This window comes from Labrus mixtus, chromosome 13 (genome assembly GCF_963584025.1).
Source record: "Labrus mixtus chromosome 13, fLabMix1.1, whole genome shotgun sequence".
NCBI classification, from domain to species: domain Eukaryota; kingdom Metazoa; phylum Chordata; class Actinopteri; order Labriformes; family Labridae; genus Labrus; species Labrus mixtus.
Window position 1 is genome coordinate 6,205,809 of NC_083624.1, and position 21,553 is coordinate 6,227,361.

Here is a 21,553-nt window from a genome sequence, read left to right on the forward strand (position 1 = left end):
ATATTGAGAATAACTCTAAAAGTCTACGTGAGATGTTTGCTGTGGTGGAGACATTTTGACAATTTGCATATGTAGGTATATTGAGAGTGAGCATCTGAAGCTGCAGGTCTCTATGACTTAAAGTCTTTATATGTGATTTTTCACACTTAAATATAATAGAAATCAAGAATATCCTCTGAAAATAACTCTGTGAGTCATGACTGTCTACAATGGGTGTAACACCCGAGTCCCACTGTCTGTGATGTTTTCAGAGTTTTCAGAGTCCTATCTTCAGTTTGTTTACATCGCCCGGACGGCCGGCTGACTCCTCCCCTTGTGTATAAAAGTTGTTTAATTGAGGGACTAGAGAAAAGAAGAATAACATACTGTACTCACTGCTTAACTGTGTTTCTAGATCACGCTCATTTCAGGTAAATTTACATGCAGTGTGAAGATACGAGCATAATAAAGATCACTAGCATTAGCATGCTAACACAACAATGCAGCGCGAGTTGTTTTGGTTTCATGCTGGTGCTCAAGGGCGACATCTGCTGGATCAAGAAAATCACATGTAAAGCCTTTAATGGAGCTTAAATTGGTTTGAGATAGTTTTATAGCTGTCAGAACTTGGATTACAGTTGCTTTGTTTTGCTGTTCTTATTTAATTTCATCTTTTTAAAGAACAGTTGTGGTTAGCTGAAGACCACAGTCTAGATTTAGTTTGAGCCCCGAACATGAAATTAAGCCAAATGACAGAATAATGGACTTGAATTATTCAGGTTTATTTTTTTATTAGCACACATATAAGAATACATCAAAATAGGATTAACAAAAACATACAAGGTGTGTCAGGAGAGGTCAAGAAGCCAACAGGCTGAGGAGGGACCTCACCTCTTAAGAGACAAATAAATAAACTGAGCAAATCGAATTACACAATTTCAAAACAAAATTAGATATAAACACATATACAGTAACCTATACACGTATTCATACACACACACTTAGACACATACATGCAATAGAAAGACTGAGAATGTTAACCCTCTATCAGCTAAATGAAACAGACATTAATCTATTAAAAATGGAGTGAATGATGGAAAAAAAGAAAACAATATATTTTATATATGCAAACGTTTGACCTCATGGATTAAATGTGAAGACAGTTTCCTTTTTAAAATCTCGGTAGACGAAGAGCCGTTAACAACCACTTTTCCTTCTCAAATTTCTTTATTCTCTCAATTTTCCTAAAACCTTTTTCTTGGGCTACTTAAAAAAAAAACAGCAACAAAATATATTGTCAGTTTAACATTTAAAATATGGCTCATTGTTCTTGTAGATGCCTTTGTCCAATAAATAGTAATCAGTCAATATGTATTTATAAGAAGACAATCGCATGGTTCGAGCTGGACGTCTTCCACGTGGGTGTAATAAGAGGTGCAGAGACAAGACAGCTGCTGGCTGAGCTACTGTGTCCTCGGCTATTAGGTTTCTCACCAGCAGTGCCCACACAACAACGCATTGTCCCCCGTTCTGGTTAATGTGCACACATGCTTACACTTGTGGCCACTTGCGTTCACAAAGACACACACACAGAGGCCATACGCGAGGACACGTGTGCACAGACACACACACAGGGTGAGAGAGAGAGAAATACAAGCTCAGAAAATCTCTGCTGCAGCACCTGTTCACTGCTGCTGATCCCAGCTGCTGTGCTTTGAGCAGGACGCGCTGCTGACATGATATACACACTAACACACACACACACACACAAACTTATTGTTAACAGCACAGCTCATGCCTTTTGCTTAGTTTACAAAAATATGTTTGACATAAACAGTCTCTCCCACATCTTATGTGAACCAATCATAAGTGATGGAGTGATATTTAATAAATGACCTTAAAGTCTTTCTATGTGATTCTTCACTCTTAATTGTAATATAAATCAAGTATATCCTCTGAAAATAACTATGTGAGTCATGACTGTCTACAATGGGTGTAACACCCGAGTCCCACTGTCTGTGATGTTTTCAGAGTTTTCAGAGTCCTATCTTCAGTTTGTTTACATCGCCAGGACGGCCGGCTGACTCCTCCCCTCACGTATAAAAGTTGTTTAATTGAGGGACTAGAGAAAAGAAGAATAACATACTGTACTCACTGCTTAACTGTGTTTCTAGATCGCGCTCATTTCAGGTAAATTTACATGCAGTGTGAAGATACCAGCATAATAAAGATCGCTAGCATTAGCATGCTAACACAACAATGCAGCGCGAGTTGTTTTGGTTTCATGCTGGTGCTCAAGGGCGACATCTGCTGGATCAAAAAATCACATAAAAAGCCTTTAAATACGTTGACTAAATCAGGGCTTCATTTAGTGATCTATTGCAACAGCAGTTTAAACCTGGTTTTAAATAAATGGAATCCAATTTTAGGCTAAGTTTGAAACATTTAAACACAATTTTGCTGTGTAAAATTGAACATTTAAAGCTCGATATACAAGAAACTTGTGAGATTTTGTAATCACACGTTATCATGGAGTGTAAAGAAGGATCCACAGAAGCAGCAATACTCAAAAAAATTTTGAGAAAACACCCTCCCTACAACCTTGTCTCATTTGTCCGATCTTACTGCACTGTTACTTAACGTCTCCTGTTTGTTGAGGGCTCATTCCAAGATTAAAAAAATAAAACAACAACTCTGATTTCTGGTAATTAATCCAAAATATAAACTTACTTATAAACTAAGCAACATCTCTACCTATAACTCTACTCAATTCTTACACACTGGTCCCTTGGTTACTTTCACATATAAACAAATAATGCTGTGACAAAATGTGTGTTATAACATCTGATTATAGTGTATTTACACATGAACACCCTTATAGTGACAACCTAGTGACACAAGCTAGCCCATGCATTGATCACAGTGGTCATACATCTGCGTCTCAAGATCACAATCAGCAAGACATTCTGTCACACCAGCAGAGATGCAGACAGGTGTCATGCATTACATCAACAATGGCTCCGTCCCATTTATGTGATCCAAAAAGCTTTTAAGATGGAGCACATATTACAAGAGCCTGGAGGGCTTTAAAGTACTCGTGTCTGGCCCTCATTATTACCTGAGCTTTTCCTGCCGGGTCAAAAGGTCATTATCAGATGTGGACAAAAAGTTGATGAGCTGAAAATGTAAAAAATTCTGGTTTAACAATTCTTCTACTGCTCGCAGTTCTCTGGGCAAGGACATCTTTATCCAGAGAGATCAGAGATTAAGACCACATATTATCAAATCACAGCTCAGAACTATAACCAGACTGTCAGAGGAACATCTCAGGAGGAAACTCACCGAGGTCAAAAGGTGTTCTAGCTGCGAGAACACTGAAAAGTGAAGAAACATCCATTCCACATCAGTGGATACAGCTTTCTGTTGAGAAATACCAATGTGAGGAAACATCACAGCTCCCATTAATATTTATGCTCATTGTGTCAAAGTGTGAAGTTTTTCTTGACCTCTCTCTGCCCCCTCTTCATTTCTTATTGAAAGCAGCATTTTGAGTCATAGAGGAGACAGACATACAGAATATTCCAAAACATAAATATGTAAATTATTTTTCTGTTTTCTATCAGTTCAGAGTCCAGATCTAGATCTTTGAGTGAGTGGGAGTTTGTTTTGAGAAATAAAGACATTATTTATTAGTTATTTGACGGTACAGCATCAACTTTGGGAACTGCTTTGTTTGGTAAACGGTGGACTTCTAATAATTAAAATTTTTCCAGTTACATCCTCTGATGTGTGGTTGGTAATTTTTTAAATCTAGCATGATTTTGAAAGTGGAATTCCCTCAGTGCTCCGTCTGCACCCCCTCCCCTCTGTACTCCCTAAAAGTCACTTACATGCACGAGCGCCGTTGCTCCAAAACTTACGTTGTCTCATATCCCGGTCAGCGGTACGAAAACACACTTTATCATAAAACATGTGAAAAAAAAATTGTACAATTTCACTACTCACAAAGGCAAAAGACAAACTCATCGGTGACGCACTTTGAGTGTGGGCTAGAGCACTTAAGGGGTAGAGAACGAGCAGGGAGACAGGGAGGCGTCTGATTGGTTCATCAGATTGGTACCTTGTGTCAGACAGTTTTTCATTCCCACAACTGCTACAGATGACAGACTCTCTTTGTTGCTTTCTCAGAGCACATGAGTTATTCATTTCTGTCAGGACCGAAAGACTATTTCAACCAAAATCTTAAAAAGTGTACCTGAGAGAAAATTACCAACCCTGCCTTTAAGCAGTCAGTTAAAGGTGCACTGTGTAGATTTGGTAGTGAAATTTGAAAGTTGTAGAAGTGAACCAATTCTATGCTATATTTATACACAAACTTTATTCAAAGTAAAAAATGGATCCCTGAAACACTGTTTAGAGTTTAAAATCTACCAGGAGAGTTACGGTTTCACTGTTGCGGGCCCTCCAACATGACTTCTCGTGTAGCATTTTATCTTTTATATAGTGTTTTATATAAATTCAAATCTTAACATTATTGTTTTGTCTTTTTTATCCGACTACAATTTTAAATATTCTTCTCCTATGTATTAATTTTAATATCTTGTTGCTTTTATGTGTCGTATTTTAGTTTTTCATTTTTATATATATATTTTCTTTAATTCTTATTGGTGTGCATTAGTCTCTCAATGATTTTTTTAAACTACTTTTTCGTCAATAACTTTTCTGCACTTTGTAAAGCACTTTGAACTGCAATTGAATTTGTCTGAAAGGTGCTATATAAATAAAGTTTGATTGATTGATTGATTGAAAACAAATACAAAGAGATAACCGATGACCACAAAGAGATATAAAACAACTGCAGATACAATACGTCAACACATGGATTCAAAACAACTATAAAGGACACAGGTGTCTTGGGTTTTTTCTATCTTTGTACCCTGCCCCTCCAATCGGAGGGGTGGGGGTTCTGTTATCTGTGCCTGAATGTCTAACCCATTCAAGATCACAGATAAAATCATCTGTTTTTGTTTTGTCTTTACAGCGGCTCTTATATATATTTTTAATTCTTATTGGTGTGCATTAGTCTCTCAATGATTTTATAAACTACTTTAACTACAATAACTTTTCTGCACTCTTGTAAAGCACTTTGAACTGCAATTTAATTTGTCTGAAAGGTTCTTTATAAATAAAGTTTGACTGATTGATTGATCTTCAAATAGTGTTACAGGGACCAAATTTTCCTCTGAAGACAGTTATGAACATAAACCACATAATCTGTACATTTCTCCAACTTTCACATGTCTCTACAAAACTCCATAGTGCACCTTTAAACTCTCCAACCAGCCTTACTTTTTAACTATATTCACAAATGAATATACATAACATGAACTTCTTGAATTCCTAAAGAAATACACATTATCTTTCTATACGCTGAGACTCTGACAGATGTTCATTTTCCAACGTCTGGAGGACAGTTTTCAGCTGTAATTAATTCTTCACTGTGTATTTCTTCGAAAGAACCTTACAACATCACCTTTGAGCCGGATTCATTTTCTGAGTTTGTGCCAACAGGAAACAAAACAAAACATAAGCTGTGGCGAGATAAGGTTTTATACCTCACTGACAGAAAGTAGCAGGACTGATGCTGCTCATAAAGATTAGAAGAGTCATAACCAAACACAGAAACACAGGTACATAGCAGAGCTGCACGAGGCACACAAAGGACAGGTCACAACACAGAGGGTATACATTCTGAGTACAGACTGAACAGGTTTTAACAGATCAAGATGAAGACACTGGTTTTACTCTCACTGAGCCTGGCAGGTAAGAGATTTTATTAGGACCTTTTTTAAATTAATCCTGCAAAGACACATTTCTACTTCTCTTTTCAAAGTTGAGACAACCTGGCTGTAAATGTACGAACTATATTCTGAAACATCTGCCAGTTTTAAAATGTAGCCCCATTCAAAGTTTCGATCACTTAGTAGTTGTTGTGATTGAAGTTGAACTTTTTTGCCAGGCAGTTTATTAGCTTAGTCATGTTTTTAAAAAGACTATTAGTTTGATGCTTCTCTCATCTTATAAAGTGGTTATCATTCTGTATTTCTTTGTCTCCAAGATCTGTAATTGAAATGCTTCATATGGCTCATCGACTTTTTCAATTTAAAGTGTTTTTAAAAAAAAAAAAAATCTAAAACAAAGATTTTTTATTTTTTGGTCTTTTGGGTCAATAGAAGTGAAATGGTTTAAATGTTATATTAACGCTGTTCATCATTCCACAACAATACCATCATGATTCTCAGATTTCTGCTTGATGAGATTATTAACACAGTTTGTAGAGATGACATGATGGTGGGTGAAGAGTCTTCATTTTAAAGAGACATCTGAGATTTGTCCAAAAAAGTCAGTCGAATGAGAAAAAGCGACAGAGGGATAATAAATTGATGCAAAACGAACCCATATGATGAAACTGACAGCAAAGTGGAAATAATGACCAAAGATGACCACGAGAAAAGTCGCTAAACAGCATGTTCTGTACTGTATGTTAAAATAAACAGGAATACAAGACCATAATGTAAAAATAAAGACTGTGAAGTGACCTCAAAAGACCCCAAAAAAACTTAAAAGAAGTTAGAATGATTTCAAAGCCAAAAAAACATCAACTTCAAACTGATTCTCAAACAACCAAAATTATATTAAAAAAACAACTTCAATAATTCTGATATGACAACAAAAAGATGCAAAAGATCCACAGAAAGATATCCAACAACTACAAGATGAAGAGAAAGAAAACGCAGTCTTAAAACTCATTTTATCTTTATATAGTGTTTTATATAAATTCAAATCTTAACATTATTGTTTTGTCTTTTTTTATCCGACTACAATTTTAAATATTCTTCTCCTTTGTATTAATTTTAATATCTTATTGCTTTAATGTGTCGTATTTTATTTTTTCATTTTTATATATTTTCTTTAATTCTTATTGGTGTGCATTAGTCTCTCAATGATTTTATAAACTACTTTTTCATCAATAGCTTTTCTGCACTCTTGTAAAGCACTTTGAACTGCAATTTAATTTGTCTGAAAGGTGCTATATAAATAAAGTTTGATTGATTGAAAACAAATACAAAGAGATAACCAATGACCACAAAGAGATATAAAACAACTACAGATACAATACGTCAACAAATAGATTCAAAACAACACAGGTGTCTTGGGTTTTTTCTATCTTTGTACCCTGCCCCTCCAATCAGAGGGGTGGGGGTTCTGTTATCTGTGCCTGAATGTCTAACCCAATCACGAGCACAGATAAAATCATCTGTTTTCGTTTTGTCTTCACAGCGGCTCTTGGGATGCCACCCTTTGCCCCTGAAGTAGCACAAAGTCCTGTTCTAGGTGAAGAAGATAAAAACCCTGTGCTGGGAGATGTACTTCCTCTGAGTGTGGTGGAGCTAGAGGGTCAAGAACATCTAGAAGTTAGGATGGAGCAGGAGCTAAAAGCTAAGCCAGAGGTAAGAGTGGAGCCTGAGGTTCTGATGGAGCCAGGAGACGTGGATGTGGAAGGAGCTTCCATAGAGTCATATCCAAACCTGAATCCAGATGTTATTTTTGAACTCGAGGCAGATATGCAGTCAAAGGAGGAGAAGGAGCAGGTGTTTAAAGATGACTCGGTCTTGAAGGTGGAGTCAGACGTTGAGGTGGAGCCCGAGGTGTCGGGGGTGCAAATGGACCTCCTGCCCGACACTGAAACAGGACCTGAGTTTGTCAACAAGAAGGGAATATATGAAATGTATGACGAGCCGATCATGGAGCTGGAGCCGCTGGATGAAGACAACATGTCTGATCAGAAACACAGCGACGCAAAGCTGACAGAGGAGGAACTAAATATGAGGTCAGCAGTTCAGAATCCCCCTGTGCAAGAGGAGGAGGAGGAGGAGCCCGAGGTGTCAGGGGTGCAAATGGACCTCCTGCCCGAGACTGAAGCAGGTCCTGAGTTTGTCAACAAGAAGGGAATATATGAAATGTATGACAAGCCGATCATGGAACTACAGCCTGAGATGTGATAGGTGTAATTTATTTGAAATAACTGATAAGTTACAAATAAATTCATGGAGAAATAAATATGATTTTAGTGACATAAAACAGCAAATTCTTGTAAAAAAAAATGTCATATAACAATTGTAGAAGTTCATTTAAGGTTAATAATTTGTAAAAGATATCAGTGTTGAAACAGATTCAGTCTGAAGGATTTAAAACACTTTAAAAATGAATTTTTTGTTTAAAACTTTTGAAATATACAGATATGTCTGCCAAGATTTATTAATCTGTTTTCTACCTGTAATGTCTATCAAGAGATACTACATGTCAGAGGTGGGCAACTGGCGGCACTGGTATATGTTGAGTTAAAGTTGAGACATAATTGATTTTAATTATTTTTGTATCCTAAAATTTGGCCCCCTGGCAGTGAGAATTAAATGAATGTGGCCCTCGCTGTGGACAAACTTGTCCATCCCTGATACATGTGATTGATTAGTTATGCCTGCCGAGGCCGGAAGGGGGAGCTCTCAGCCGCGATGCCTCATTCTGCATGAGTCGTGTCTTGAGTCCATTTATTCATTTTACCCTTTTTTTACCCTTAAAAAGATAATATATATATATATCTGTGTTTATCTACAAAGTATGTTTCTAGAGATGTTTTTGTGTTTATTGTGAGGAACTTACAGAAAGTTTGATGTTTAAAACGTTGTATTTACATTCAGGGGCGCCTCCAGGAACTCCGGGCCCCATGAGAAGATATCACATTGGGCCCCTACCACGGCCCAAACTAACCAGGAAAATGTCTTTGACCGCACCTCCACAAATGACCCGTAAAAACTTTGAACAACTACGCTTTATTTTACACCCTGAAAATGGAAGATAAATAATCACTGTAATATTTAAACTTTGTAATATACACACCTTTCAGACAGTTGAAGCGGGGGGGGGGGGCCTTTGAGACAGACTCCACATTTTTTCCAGAAAGGAATTCTGAATGTTTGTTTATTTATTCAGACAATTTTAGTTTTCTTATATATAGAGAAAAAAGCGAAATAAGAAATACATTTTTATTTCAGGCCCATGAAGGGCCCCCCTCCCCCACTGGGGCCCTGGGTAGTCAGTCCCACTTTTCCCCCCCACTACGACGCCCCTGTTTACATTTTATGAAAGTTCAGTGAGACACTAGTGTTGTATGTCGTCCACACATCACCACACGAGGTCAGTGTTGGCTGTGTGTGTGTGTATGTCTGTGTGTGTGTGCATATAAACATTAAGATTAAGAATCTGAAAGTGTTTAGAAGAATAGTCATGGTTGAGAATATTCATGTTTAATCGTGTCAGTGAGCACGTATATATTTTCTTTATAGGAAGAAATATGAAGTAAAGTGATAGACAGGATATTTTTGTTTGTATTTTCAGCACTGTTGATCATTTTGTTTTGTTGTACTTACCTGTTATGTTTCATATTTGCCTGTGAAAATGAATGTTAAAAGAAAGCACCATTGTGACTGTGTGGATCATTTTGAAAAGATAAATTAAATCATTCTGCATGACGCTGACAGAGGAAGCATCGTGTCTTGAGTCCATTTATTGATTTTAACCTTTTTCAGGGCACAACAGAGACAGGGGATGAGCAGAACTCTTATCGACGAGTCGTGCCAGAATCTGCCATCATGGAAGAAGTCCCTGAGTTGGACTTTATGGAGGAGCTGATGCCATCTTTGGAGGAGAATTTCCCCAATGAAGAGGCGAGAACGGGGATGGAGCTGAGTAAACTGGAAAGCAATTTTGAAGCAGATGGATCAGAATATTTGATGAAGGAGGAACCAGGAAGTGAGTTTGTAAAGGACAGAGGATTATGACTCACACATGACAACACAGGTAGTGTAGAGTGAATATAACACACACACCCACATACACACACACAACTGTAATTGTTTCTCATCACACTCATCAATGATGGATCCTGACCTAATGCAAAAAGATCACAAATGTTAAAATGGCTGAAAAGCAGACATAAAAAAAAAACAAGATAACCATTTAAAAACATGCAAGACACGACGGAGTGTTGTGGGAGTCTTTATAAAGATTATTCCTTTCATTATGACAATTATGTATTAAACCATGAGATAAGGAGATACAAGAAGAAATCATGAAGACACAAGCAGATTAGTCAGAAACAGGCAGCTTTCATCATAACAAGGTGGATAAAATATTTTAAGTAAGTAACTGTTACAAATATCTATTGCTAAGTAGTGATGTGATTTACTGCATTTTTTTTGCAAAAGTATTTCTAATTTTCAACTGAGAAAATATAATGCTTATTTTTGGCAATACAACAAAAGAGGGAACTTCATTTGTAAAACATTAGCTGCAGATTACTTATAAAATAAAGGTATTTTAATGCCTAAAAACAACTGGATATTAATGATAATTTCAAGCCTGTTTCAGTGTTGATAGGTTTAAAAAGAATATGAACTTACTGCATCTTTAAAAAAGGAACAACCCTGAACTGTTGTAATTTCACCTTTTAGCCACCAGGTGAAGCTACTGTCCTGGTGTTCTGCTGGAGGAGAAATGTTGCCAGTTCTTCCAACAGCCAAAAAGGGTAGCAGATGCTGAGGTATCTCTATGTTCTCTTCTATCTCAAACATGCATCATTGAGTCTTTTTTAAAGTTATTTTTGCAGCGTATAATTTGCTTAATTGGACTTTCGCTGTTTTTTCATTTCATTGCAGTTCTTCTGCCAGGATTTTTTTCCTGGCGGCCACCTGGCCTCCATCACGAGCCAACACATCCACAGAGAGGTGATGAAAATTATGCTGAAGGAGAACGGGGCTCTAACAAACGCTTGGGTTGGAGGGCTGCGATTTTTAGATGTATGTATATTCAGTCACAGAGAAAGAGTTATTAATCTGTAATTGAAAATACAAACTTTAACTGTCATTTTATCACACCAATGGGCTGGTTCCTTTATTAAAGTCTTTCTATGTGATTTTTCACACTTAAATGTAGAAATCAAGTATATCCTCTGAAAATAACTCTGTGAGTCATGACTGTCTACAATGGGTGTAACACCCGAGTCCCACTGTCTGTGATGTTTTCAGAGTTTTCAGAGTCCTATCTTCAGTTTGTTTACATCGCCCGGACGGCCGGCTGACTCCTCCCCTCACGTATAAAAGTTGTTTAATTGATGGACTAGAGAAAAGAAGAATAACATACTGTACTCACTGCTTAACTGTGTTTCTAGATCACGCTCATTTCAGGTAAATTTACATGCAGTGTGAAGATACCAGCATAATAAAGATTGCTAGCATTAGCATGCTAACACAACAATGCAGCGCCAGTTGTTTTGGTTTCATGCTGGTGCTCAAGGGCGACATCTGCTGGATCAAAAAATCACATATAAAGCCTTTAAATTCTCTGTTTGTCTGTGGAGAATATGTTTTTAAAAAGAGATTTGTTCTTATGGGCTCTCCTCAATAATCTCCTGCTCTTCATCAGACCGGTCGCTTCATCTGGTTGGACGGATCTCGCTGGGAGTATTCTGATTGGCTGACAGGACAGCTACGTAACAGAGCGGACAGTGACTGTGTGCATCTCCTCGCTCTGGGTAAGAGTCAGATTTTTGTACAAAGTTAAACTCAAGTCATACTTTCATGTTGATTCTGATCTGATGTTGGTTTGACTTGCAGGAAAATGAAAGTTCAATGACTCCACATGCTGGGAACCTCAGGCTTTTATCTGCTCCTTCCCTCATCAGTGAACGTCCAGCGAGCTCAGGAACTATCAGAGTCTGCTGCTTTAAGATTAAAGTCCCATCCTAGAGGGAAAACGACTTACACCGCAGAGTAAAGAACCATACTCTATATAATCAGAATGTCTGAGCATGCTGTACATATTGTTCTTATATTTTAAGGTTTTATATGTTTTTGATAACAAATGCTGTAAATAAAACAAACTACAATCCCATCTTCCTTTTCCCCCTTGGAACAAAACTGTATTTTAAGCTTTGTTCTCATTTATAATTAAATACTGCACCAAGATCTTTGTCTAAATGTAGGCTTTACTATAATGCAAATATGCCCCATAAATGTTTTAGCATACAGTGTGTTTACTAGCCTACACTGTTTACCTTTGACGTTCACGTGTATATTTATTTTTGTCTTTTGTTTTTTTTAATCTGTATGTGAGAAATAAATCTTTAAAGTTAAAAAGGTGTTCATTTTCTTTATACATGAGTGATAATGATGTGTTAATGATTGATGAGAATATGAGTTCTATACTTTCCTGCACCTGACCGTGCTATTTTGAGATGAAAATTAAAAAACTATTTAGCATGCCAAGTATATTAATGTGTTGATTTATACATGTTTCTTTAAATTCATGCTCCATAAATGGCCAACTTTTAATATTTTTTTTCCACTTTAAGAATAATCACAATACTTGTTTTATACATGAAGAATATTTTTACCATAGAATCTAGAGAATGTTTGAATCTTGTCCGATAGCTGAATCGAATCAATACCTAAACTCACCACCCCGATGTCATTGGCTGGGGGGGGGGGGACATATCAGCTCCCCACCCAGAAACGGCCCGTGTCAACCAAAACAAAACATCAAAATACAGACAGAGGACAGAGGACCGGGTCTCTGCAGACACCACCACATGTATGAAGGCCAATAAGTCATGATTGATCCCCACTTGGTGCCAAGTTAAATGAAAAGAAAATGTATTTCCTAACTTATCTGTTTTGACTATATTAATAGTTTTCATTCGGGCTGGCAATCTTTGGATGTGTCACATTTCGATTTAGATTCTTGGGGTCACGATTCGATTGAGGGGTCACCTCTGTGAGACTGGCTAAATGTCTTGTTGCTGTATTTGGCATTTTACTGAGTTAAAGAGCTAGCATTAGCACTTAGCATGGAGTCACTAAATAAAAAAACATTTTTTGGAAATTATTAATGTATTTCAAATCTCAGAAGATAAGAATCTCAACTTTTACATATATCGACTTTTTTTTCCCACCTCTAGTTTTCACATATTTGCATAAATGGGGGCGTGGCTGAGTCGACTGACTGGTGGGCTTGTTGTAGCTGTTTGCCTGGAGGCTAATAGCCACAGCTCAACTCCACCACCGTGTCTGTTTAGTTTTTTTTCTGGAAGACAGTTTTCCCAATATGGCGATTACCATCATTTGGCTTCAAAACAGTTGGGTCACTGAGACTACGTCTATATTTATATAGTATAAAGAGTTTGTTCCAATATACTTTACAGATCGATTTTTTTTTACAATTTACTTATTACTTACTCTGTATGAGTGTGTTGGAGAGATCAGAACATATCATAAATCATAAAGAGAGATCTGTTTTGATTTTAAACATCTTAGTGACTATTAAAGCTGTTTTCATTACCTCACCTACCCTTTAAAATGACAGCAGCTTAGCACCCGTTAACCAACACATTCACACAGTCAGGCTGCACATGCTGCCACTGGAAATCCGGCAGACACTCACATGTTGCTGTGTGTGTGACTGTGACTCATTTTCCATTGGCCTACACAACCTTTCCCCTGACCTCTGGACACCGAGGTGAGGATTACCAACACTAAGAAGATGACTGTAGCTCGTTATCAGTTTTATTTGAACTGCAGACCCTTAACATCCAACTTTACTTTGCACAAATGCATCCACTAATAAAAAGATTTAAATGATCTGATCCTGGGTGAGCTATTATTTGAGATAAACAGTCTTTGGCACATATGCGGCATGCAGATTTTCAATTGTTCTCCTACCAGGAAAACAGACTTTTACTGGATTTAAGGGCTCACCGTTGAGTTTGCATCTCCAATCTATTACCGGAGGATTGCCTCTGAATGCTTTGTGACCATTACAGAATCTTATTTTTAGACTCAGGTCACATTTAGATGTGTTTAGTCATCATTAGGCGGTTAAATATGCTGTAACAGATGAATATGACGTCATTACATCAGGAGTTATTTTTGGCCAAATAACAAAGTCTGTGCAGTAAATCTTTCATCAACAATGATTGATCAGTGGAATATGAAGCTGTGGATTCATGTTGTTGAGATCCTCGCGCTGTAGAAATCCCCTAAAACCATGACTGATTATCAGAGTGGATGTTTACATGACGGTGGCTCGGAGCTGTTTGGTGCTGTCTGTCAATTCGAGTCATTTTCCAGCTTCATGCAGCAAACAGTTGTCTGCAGGCGTGTCTGTGTCCGAATCTGAGCACTAAGGCTGTGAATCCTCTCGACTGAGCCCCACAGCCTGCATGGCTTACACACACACATTTGGATGTCAATGCATCAATGCTCACTCATACACTCTGCATTACAGGCTGGACTGTGCACAGAAACAGACTATGAATGACATGTTTGAATGCTTAGGACAAAAAAAAGATAAAATTGTTATCATTAAAAAAGTTCTTACACATGTTGAGGAACAATCAGTTAAGAGATCAGATGTATCACTTTGTTCATTTTCTTTTTATTCTTTTTGATAAGTTAATATGCTCTGTTGTTCTTTTGCTCTCTTTCTATTTTATTCTTTTATTTTTATTTTTCCCTTCCTTTTACTCTTCTTTTCTGTCGTAGAATGAGCTAACAGGAATATTTATCCATGCCTGTATAGATGATGCACTCATACGTAGATCTTCTATACAAACCATATACAAATGTATATATGCTCATTCTGACAGTTTATGTTGTTTTTCTTCAAAACTATCAAATAAAAAGTATTTAAAAAAAGATGTATCACTTTGTTCACAGAGGGAGGCTAAATCAATGCAAACAGGAAGTCCCTCACAGGAGCTTTAAAGTCAGAGTGTTCGAGTGCAAGTTTTACCTCTAATCCATGTGTATTAAAGATTATGTGTCTTATTCAAACTTGAGACAATACTATGATTTTAAATAAAAGGAACCCAAAACCTTTTGACTTTTGTTTGCCTCCCAACCTCTGTTTGTAACTGTTTTACATAAGTGTGTTTATTTATTGCAGTTTTGTACTCGCTTAATTATCTTAGTACATTTTAGCCTTTTTTAGACTGATTTTAACAGTCTTGTATTATCTGTTCCCTGTTTTTCTTTATGATTTAATGTCTGTTTTCTAATTATTTCTGTAATGACTCGATGTCATTGTAAATGAGGTTTGCCTCTCAATGATCTTTGGAGTATAAATAAAGGTTGAATGAATGTTTGTGTACACGTGTGCTCATACACATGAATCACACCTCGGTCTCAGCTCATCCTAAACACATTCTTCTAAATGCTTTTGAGCTTAAATTTAGTAGTGTTACTTCTGGTGACTCAATCTGTGGCTGCTGTTCCTTTTTATGGACGCAGGTGGTTGGCAAATGTTTATTTTTTTCTGTCTTGTCACATTAAGGAATCTTAACGGGGGAAAGTGAAGAAGATTGTATTTTTTATGGTTAAATGGATGGTGGGTTTTTAGGTGGCAGCAGGTGATGGTCTTTCATATTATACTTTAAGCATGTCGTAATGCTTTTATGTTCATATATGATGTCTCTATGTCAGTGTTTTATTAATGTGCATTGGGTTTTTGCACATTAGGATGTCTGTGGTTTAAACTTTGGCTGGCTCCTTCATTCCAGTCATCTCTGCATTAACTCTTTGTTATAAAGACATGATAATTAAACCATGCACAATTAAAACAGAAAGAAGTGAAATTTTGAAGCAAAGAAGGAACATTTTAATGATCCTAGCTAGGACTAGTAGGAGTTATGTCTCCAAAATAGTTTCCAGTGCACACATAGAGGACGCCATAGCAGCAACTCACCTCATTGATGATGTGTTTTTGTTGTTGATTTACTGACTTATATCCGGTGCACTTATGTTCCACACACAGAATAGGACCTATACAGAAGGAGATAGACATATCAGGAAAACTGGTAGCATCACATCTTGCCAAAGGTATTAATGTGTTGGTGAACTTTACCTTCATTCTGTTAAGTTCTTGTTTGGTTTGAAGAATGCCTGATCGCAAACATCCATCTCACATATCAAATATCTGCTTCACTCTCCCAGGTTTAAACATAAATGTGCAGATATATTGGCACAGAGCATAGTGTGAATACATGTTGTTCTATAATGTTTACATGTCCCTTTACACAAAAACTGAACCTCTGTTCTGAGACAGATGTGTGGTTCTTTCAGGAGGGGAGGAGGAGCAGATCTGTTGTCTGTCAGACATTATGAATGTCTGCTTCTGTCTCCCAAACCTGACAGAGACCACGGACATCCCTGCCTCACCCAGGGGTGTGTCAAAGAGGATGCTGCTCTTATAAACACAAGAACACAACAGAGAGAAACTGCAGACAGAACGACGTCAAGAGGAAAACACTGCAGCAGCATCATACAGGTGAGTTATACACAATATGTAGTGCAACACATTTAAAGGCTTTATGAGAAGAGAAAAAATGTAAATCACACTTAAATTCTTCAAATTACAAAATTCTAATAGAATATTTATTTTTTATTTTATTATATCAAACTTTGAATTTGATTTATGCATGTGGATCCAGCTGAAAGTGATGCATGCCACTCTCTGCAGTGCATCCCTGTGTGTAGCATGTTGCCCTGAGGATCTAACCAGCTGTGTTTCTGGGCTCCAGTCTGGAGCACAGTGGCAGCCAAACAGACTAGGAGACTAAATCTCATCCATTCCAAAACCCACTCCAATTTTCTCTGAGCTTACTAATGCGCCACAAACACACAAATCACATGACAACCTCAATAAATATGACACAGGATACTCAGCATGACAGCTGGCAACAATATAAATGTTTGTTATAATTCAAATAATTAAAGTTTGATATGATATCGCAGTTAAATAAATGTAAGTTTCCAGGGACATTTTCGCATTTTAAAGTGTTTTCATAACTTGATGACATGCATTTTTATATATTTGCTTATCTTAAGAGGTACAGTTAAAAAGTGAAATGTCATCACAAAAACTTAAAGTCTTTATATGTGATTTTTCACACTTAAATATAATATAAATCAAGTATATCCTCTGAAAATAACTCTGTGAGTCATGACTGTCTACAATGAGTGTAACACCCGAGTCCCACTGTCTGTGATGTTTTCAGAGTTTTCAGAGTCCTATCTTCAGTTTGTTTACATCGCCGGGACGGTCGGCTGACTCCTCCCCTCGTGTATAAAAGTTGTTTAATTGAGGGACTAGAGAAAAGAAGAATAACATACTGTACTCACTGCTTAACTGTGTTTCTAGATCACGCTCATTTCAGGTAAATTTACATGCAGTGTGAAGATACGAGCATAATAAAGATCACTAGCATTAGCATGCTAACACAACAATGCAGCGCGAGTTGTTTTGGTTTCATGCTGGTGCTCAAGGGCGACATCTGCTGGATCAAAAAATCACATATAAAGCCTTTAATATCAAGGGAAGTGTTTTCATGACTTGATGACATGAATTTTTTTATATATCTGCTCATCTTAAGAGGTACAGTTCAAAAGTGAAATGTCATCACAAAATCTTAAAGCTCCTGTAAGTTACTTTTGGCTGTTTCGACTTTGGCGCCCCCTATGGACCAGGTCATAACTCTTATCTGTTTACTGATCTTGTCCTGTACATGTGTGATTTTATTTATTTTTTTAAATCACCCTGCTGTCTTTTAACTGTTAAAGATGTCACTTACAGTGAACCTTTGCTGTAGAAGACGTAAACATGGCTGTTTTAGGGGTGCGCTGTAACTCACTTTGGCTGACACCGATCCCGTTGAAGGGCTTACAAGCATTAAACATTACCCCAAAGAAATAATCAAACTTTCACCGATGGGCTTGTTTACTTTTATAGGTCATATAGAAGCATCAATGTTAATTTGAGTATGTGTCATTACTAGCTAAAAACTCCCCGCGGGAGCTTTAAACATATACAAAGCTAATTCAGTCTGTTGAGCTTTATAGCTTGAGAATTATAGCTTTTGGTTTCCTTTCCTGGAAGGGACATTTTGAAAGCAGCTATTGGGTTGCATTATGGGAAATGTAGGATCCAATAGGAACTTTCAAACATTCCTGAAACAGCCTTTTGCTGAATGACATTTTTTATGGTATCAGTATCAAAGAAGAATATAATCAAACTACTTTACTCCACTTTTTTTTTTTTTTAGTATACTTAAAAAGTATGCAGAGTTTGTCGACGGTCAGTCAATCTGTCCAGCAGAAAAGAAAGGAAAAATGGACAGAATCCCAAAGATGTGATCACACAGATGTGATGTCACAGCAGAAGAACACAGATGAAGGTAACTTGCGCATGTAGAAAAGATCAAACTTCATACGTAGTGTCCTGCACTGCCTGCACTAGTCTGATTTCTGTACTGCTTTAAATCTTCAGAATTGCATTTTACATAAATCCTCTCCTCTGCTTTTCAGCGGTAACAGACCACAAAGTGATGGAAGGAGAAGCTCGGGGGAAGAAGAACGTCATGGAGCCGAGTGTTACCAACTACGCTCAGGGAAAGGAGTCGTTTTATTTTGCTGGTCATGACATCAGCATCCGCGAGTCCATGGATACTTACGGTGCTCTGATCTGGCCTGGGGTAAGTCCTGCCACCACATGTGTGTGTCTGTGCAGTCTCTGAATCTGGTTGTTCATACAATAATGACATTGTATTATATGATACAGTATATATACTGTAATGTGCAGGCGATAGCTCTGTGCGAGTTTCTGGAGAATAACCAGCAACAAGTGAACCTGATGGACAAGGCGGTGCTGGAGATTGGAGCTGGGACTGGTTTGCTCTCTATAGTGGCCAGTCTGCTGGGTGAGTCTGTGATCATTTAGCCACATGACACATGATATTCTGCATGTGTGAAACAATATCTTGCTGCATTAGAATTTCACAAAAGGTCTTAACACTTCAGTGCTTATTAACTCCATAACTCATATCAGGCATTCAGCACGCTTTAATGCCTTTGAATACAAAAATGATGAGTTGTTGATAAGTTAGAATTCATCATCACATATTAATAAAAGAATGAATTTGCTTGGATGCGTAACTCTACCTTGATTGTACATCTATCCATCCATCTATGCTCTTCTCCTGGACAAAATACATTTTGTCCCACTGCTGGAACTCAGTGGAAATATCAGAGCGTTACTGAAACACTTTGATTCATTGTCTGAGAACTATGACTTTCCACCCACTCCAACATTTTTTGCATTGCAAGTAAGTCAGTAGTCGTAAAACTGAAGTATCGGATTTTTGAGGGATAATGACATTCATGAATTATTTTCATAAATGATGACAGGGAGACATTGTCATATTGTCGTTTATTATTCTCCTTAAAATAAAAAATCTAATCACGTAATTTAGTACCTTTTTCTTATTTTCTCCTCATTATCTTCCTCAATCAACAAACAACTATGAGATGATCTATTTGAAACAAGAGCATTACTGACAATTTCAAAAGAGCAGTAAAGAACACTTTCAGACCAGTGATGAAACATCAACTTTAAGGTCGACTGACTTCATATCCAGCTGGTCCTATTAAAAACACCTTTTCAGTTTTTTTTTAAAGAATCAAGGTGAAGTTTAAACATAAACCTTAAAGCAACTGAAATTATAATTTTTTTATTCCGTCAGTTTCAAGACTACATCAACAACCCCAAACCAACAGAATAGTTATTTCTATATCTTGGATGCTGTAGAATTGATCTTGTAAATAATGTGTCTTTGCATGCTTGTACATGGCTGTGAAAATGTTAATGGTATTGAAAAAAATAATAATAATTCTAATTGATTAAAGTTTAGATTCTCTTCAGTTTGTACAAATCCCCCTACAGGCTAAATGACTGTATGAAAAACATTTCAGCTAAACCCACTAACGGGTGCTAGAGGTGACATCATAGTGTTTATCTTCAGAGGAACATAAATTGGCTCTCCCAAACTTCAGCTAAATTAATAAGACAATTGTAGAAACATTTCAGCTGTGAATCATGGAGCAAATACTTGACCAATCAGCATTGAATTTGACAGTTAGCCTAACATCACAACAGCACACTATGCAAAAAAAAATAAAATAAAGGAAATTGATGTTTCTGTCTATGTGAACTCAAAATTATATCTCTTATCTCTTCCAGGTGCTATGGTGACAGCTACAGACCTGCCTGACATCTTGTCTAACCTGACCTTTAACCTCCAGCGGAACACCAAGGGTCGGTCCTGCTACACCCCTCAGGTAGCCAGACTTACCTGGGGCCAGGACCTGGAGAGAGACTTTCCCCACCCGTCCCACCAGTATGACTACGTCCTGGCAGCCGATGTGGTCTATCCCCACGACTGCCTGGAAGAACTGTTGGAAACCATGCGCCACTTCTGCAGACCGGGAAGTAGAACCACGCTGCTGTGGGCCAACAAGGTCCGGTTTCAGTCAGACTTGAGGTTCGCAGAGAGTTTTATGAGCAGCTTTCACACGTCCATGCTCACTGAGCTCCCACAGCAGGAGATACGGATTTACAAGGCCACAGCAAAGGAGTAACAGAAGATCACCTTTAACCGTTAAATATTGAGAAAAGAGAGAGAATTTGATTTCTGCCGTTTTAAAACACTATGAAGAATAATCTGCTTTAAAGGCTTTATATGCTTTATATTTTTTGATCCAGCAGATGTCGCCCTTGAGCACCAGCATGAAACCAAAACAACTCGCGCTGCATTGTTGTGTTAGCATGCTAATGCTAGCGATCTTTATTATGCTCGTATCTTCACACTGCATGTAAATTTATCTGAAATGAGCGTGATCTAGAAACACAGTTAAGCAGTGAGTACAGTATGTTATTCTTCTTTTCTCTAGTCCCTCAATTAAACAACTTTTATACACGAGGGGAGGAGTCAGCCGGCCGTCCGGGCGATGTAAACAAAGTGAAGATAGGACTCTGAAAGCATCACAGACAGTGGGACTCAGGTGTTACAACCATTGTAGACAGTCATGACTCACAGAGTTATTTTCAGAGGATATACTTGATTTCCACATTTAAGTGTGAAAAATCACATAAAGCCTTTAATGTGTCTTTATACAAAATTCCTCTACAAAAGTGGAAATGTTATTCAAATTAATGCAAAAAAAAAAATCCCCTCTAAGTCAGATTTTCATTCTTAAAAAGCTGTTAATTTCTACTATGTTTTTGTACTTTTGTGGTTGGTCTTTTTTTCAACTTTTGCGTTTGTGCGTTCAATGTTTTTTCATGTTATATTTGCACAAATAATTGTATCTTTAAAATTAAAATACATTAACTTTCAACAAGCATGCTTTTGTTCTTTCTATGTTTGCAAAGAGTTAAAAGTAAACCCTCCAACTTTAACTAGAAAATCTCTAGAAGAAAAAAAAATTGAGGGTGGCTGGTGATGCTGAAGGTGGGAATTTTTACAGATTTATTGAAGGTGGATGATGGGTGGGGGGGCGGGGGGGGGGGGTGAATATAGGCTGTCTATTTGGAAACCAGCCAACCTAAGAAGAAATAAAGAAAATGT

General features: G+C 37.4%; 1 protein-coding gene across 1 annotated transcript; it reads left to right on the forward strand.

Moving 5' to 3' along the window:
* Positions 1–18,197: 18,197 nt before the first annotated feature.
* Positions 18,198–20,666, forward strand: LOC132987536 (protein-lysine methyltransferase METTL21E-like). The gene is made up of 4 exons (XM_061054652.1): positions 18,198–18,325; positions 18,456–18,622; positions 18,730–18,847; positions 20,167–20,666. Exons 1-4 carry the CDS (start codon positions 18,208–18,210, stop codon positions 20,562–20,564), a joined length of 801 nt encoding a protein of 266 aa, XP_060910635.1. The 5' UTR covers positions 18,198–18,207; the 3' UTR covers positions 20,565–20,666.
* The last annotated feature ends 887 nt before the right edge of the window (positions 20,667–21,553 follow it).

Excerpts from the sequence above, each read along its gene's own strand:
- LOC132987536 (XM_061054652.1), top strand. The coding sequence starts at position 18,208 with ATGCAGAGTTTGTCGACGGTCAGTCAATCTGTCCAGCAGAAAAGAAAG. Across the intron at positions 18,623-18,729 it reads GTGCTCTGATCTGGCCTGGG|GCGATAGCTCTGTGCGAGTT; the intron begins GTAAGTCCTGCC and ends TGTAATGTGCAG. Across the intron at positions 18,848-20,166 it reads TATAGTGGCCAGTCTGCTGG|GTGCTATGGTGACAGCTACA; the intron begins GTGAGTCTGTGA and ends TATCTCTTCCAG.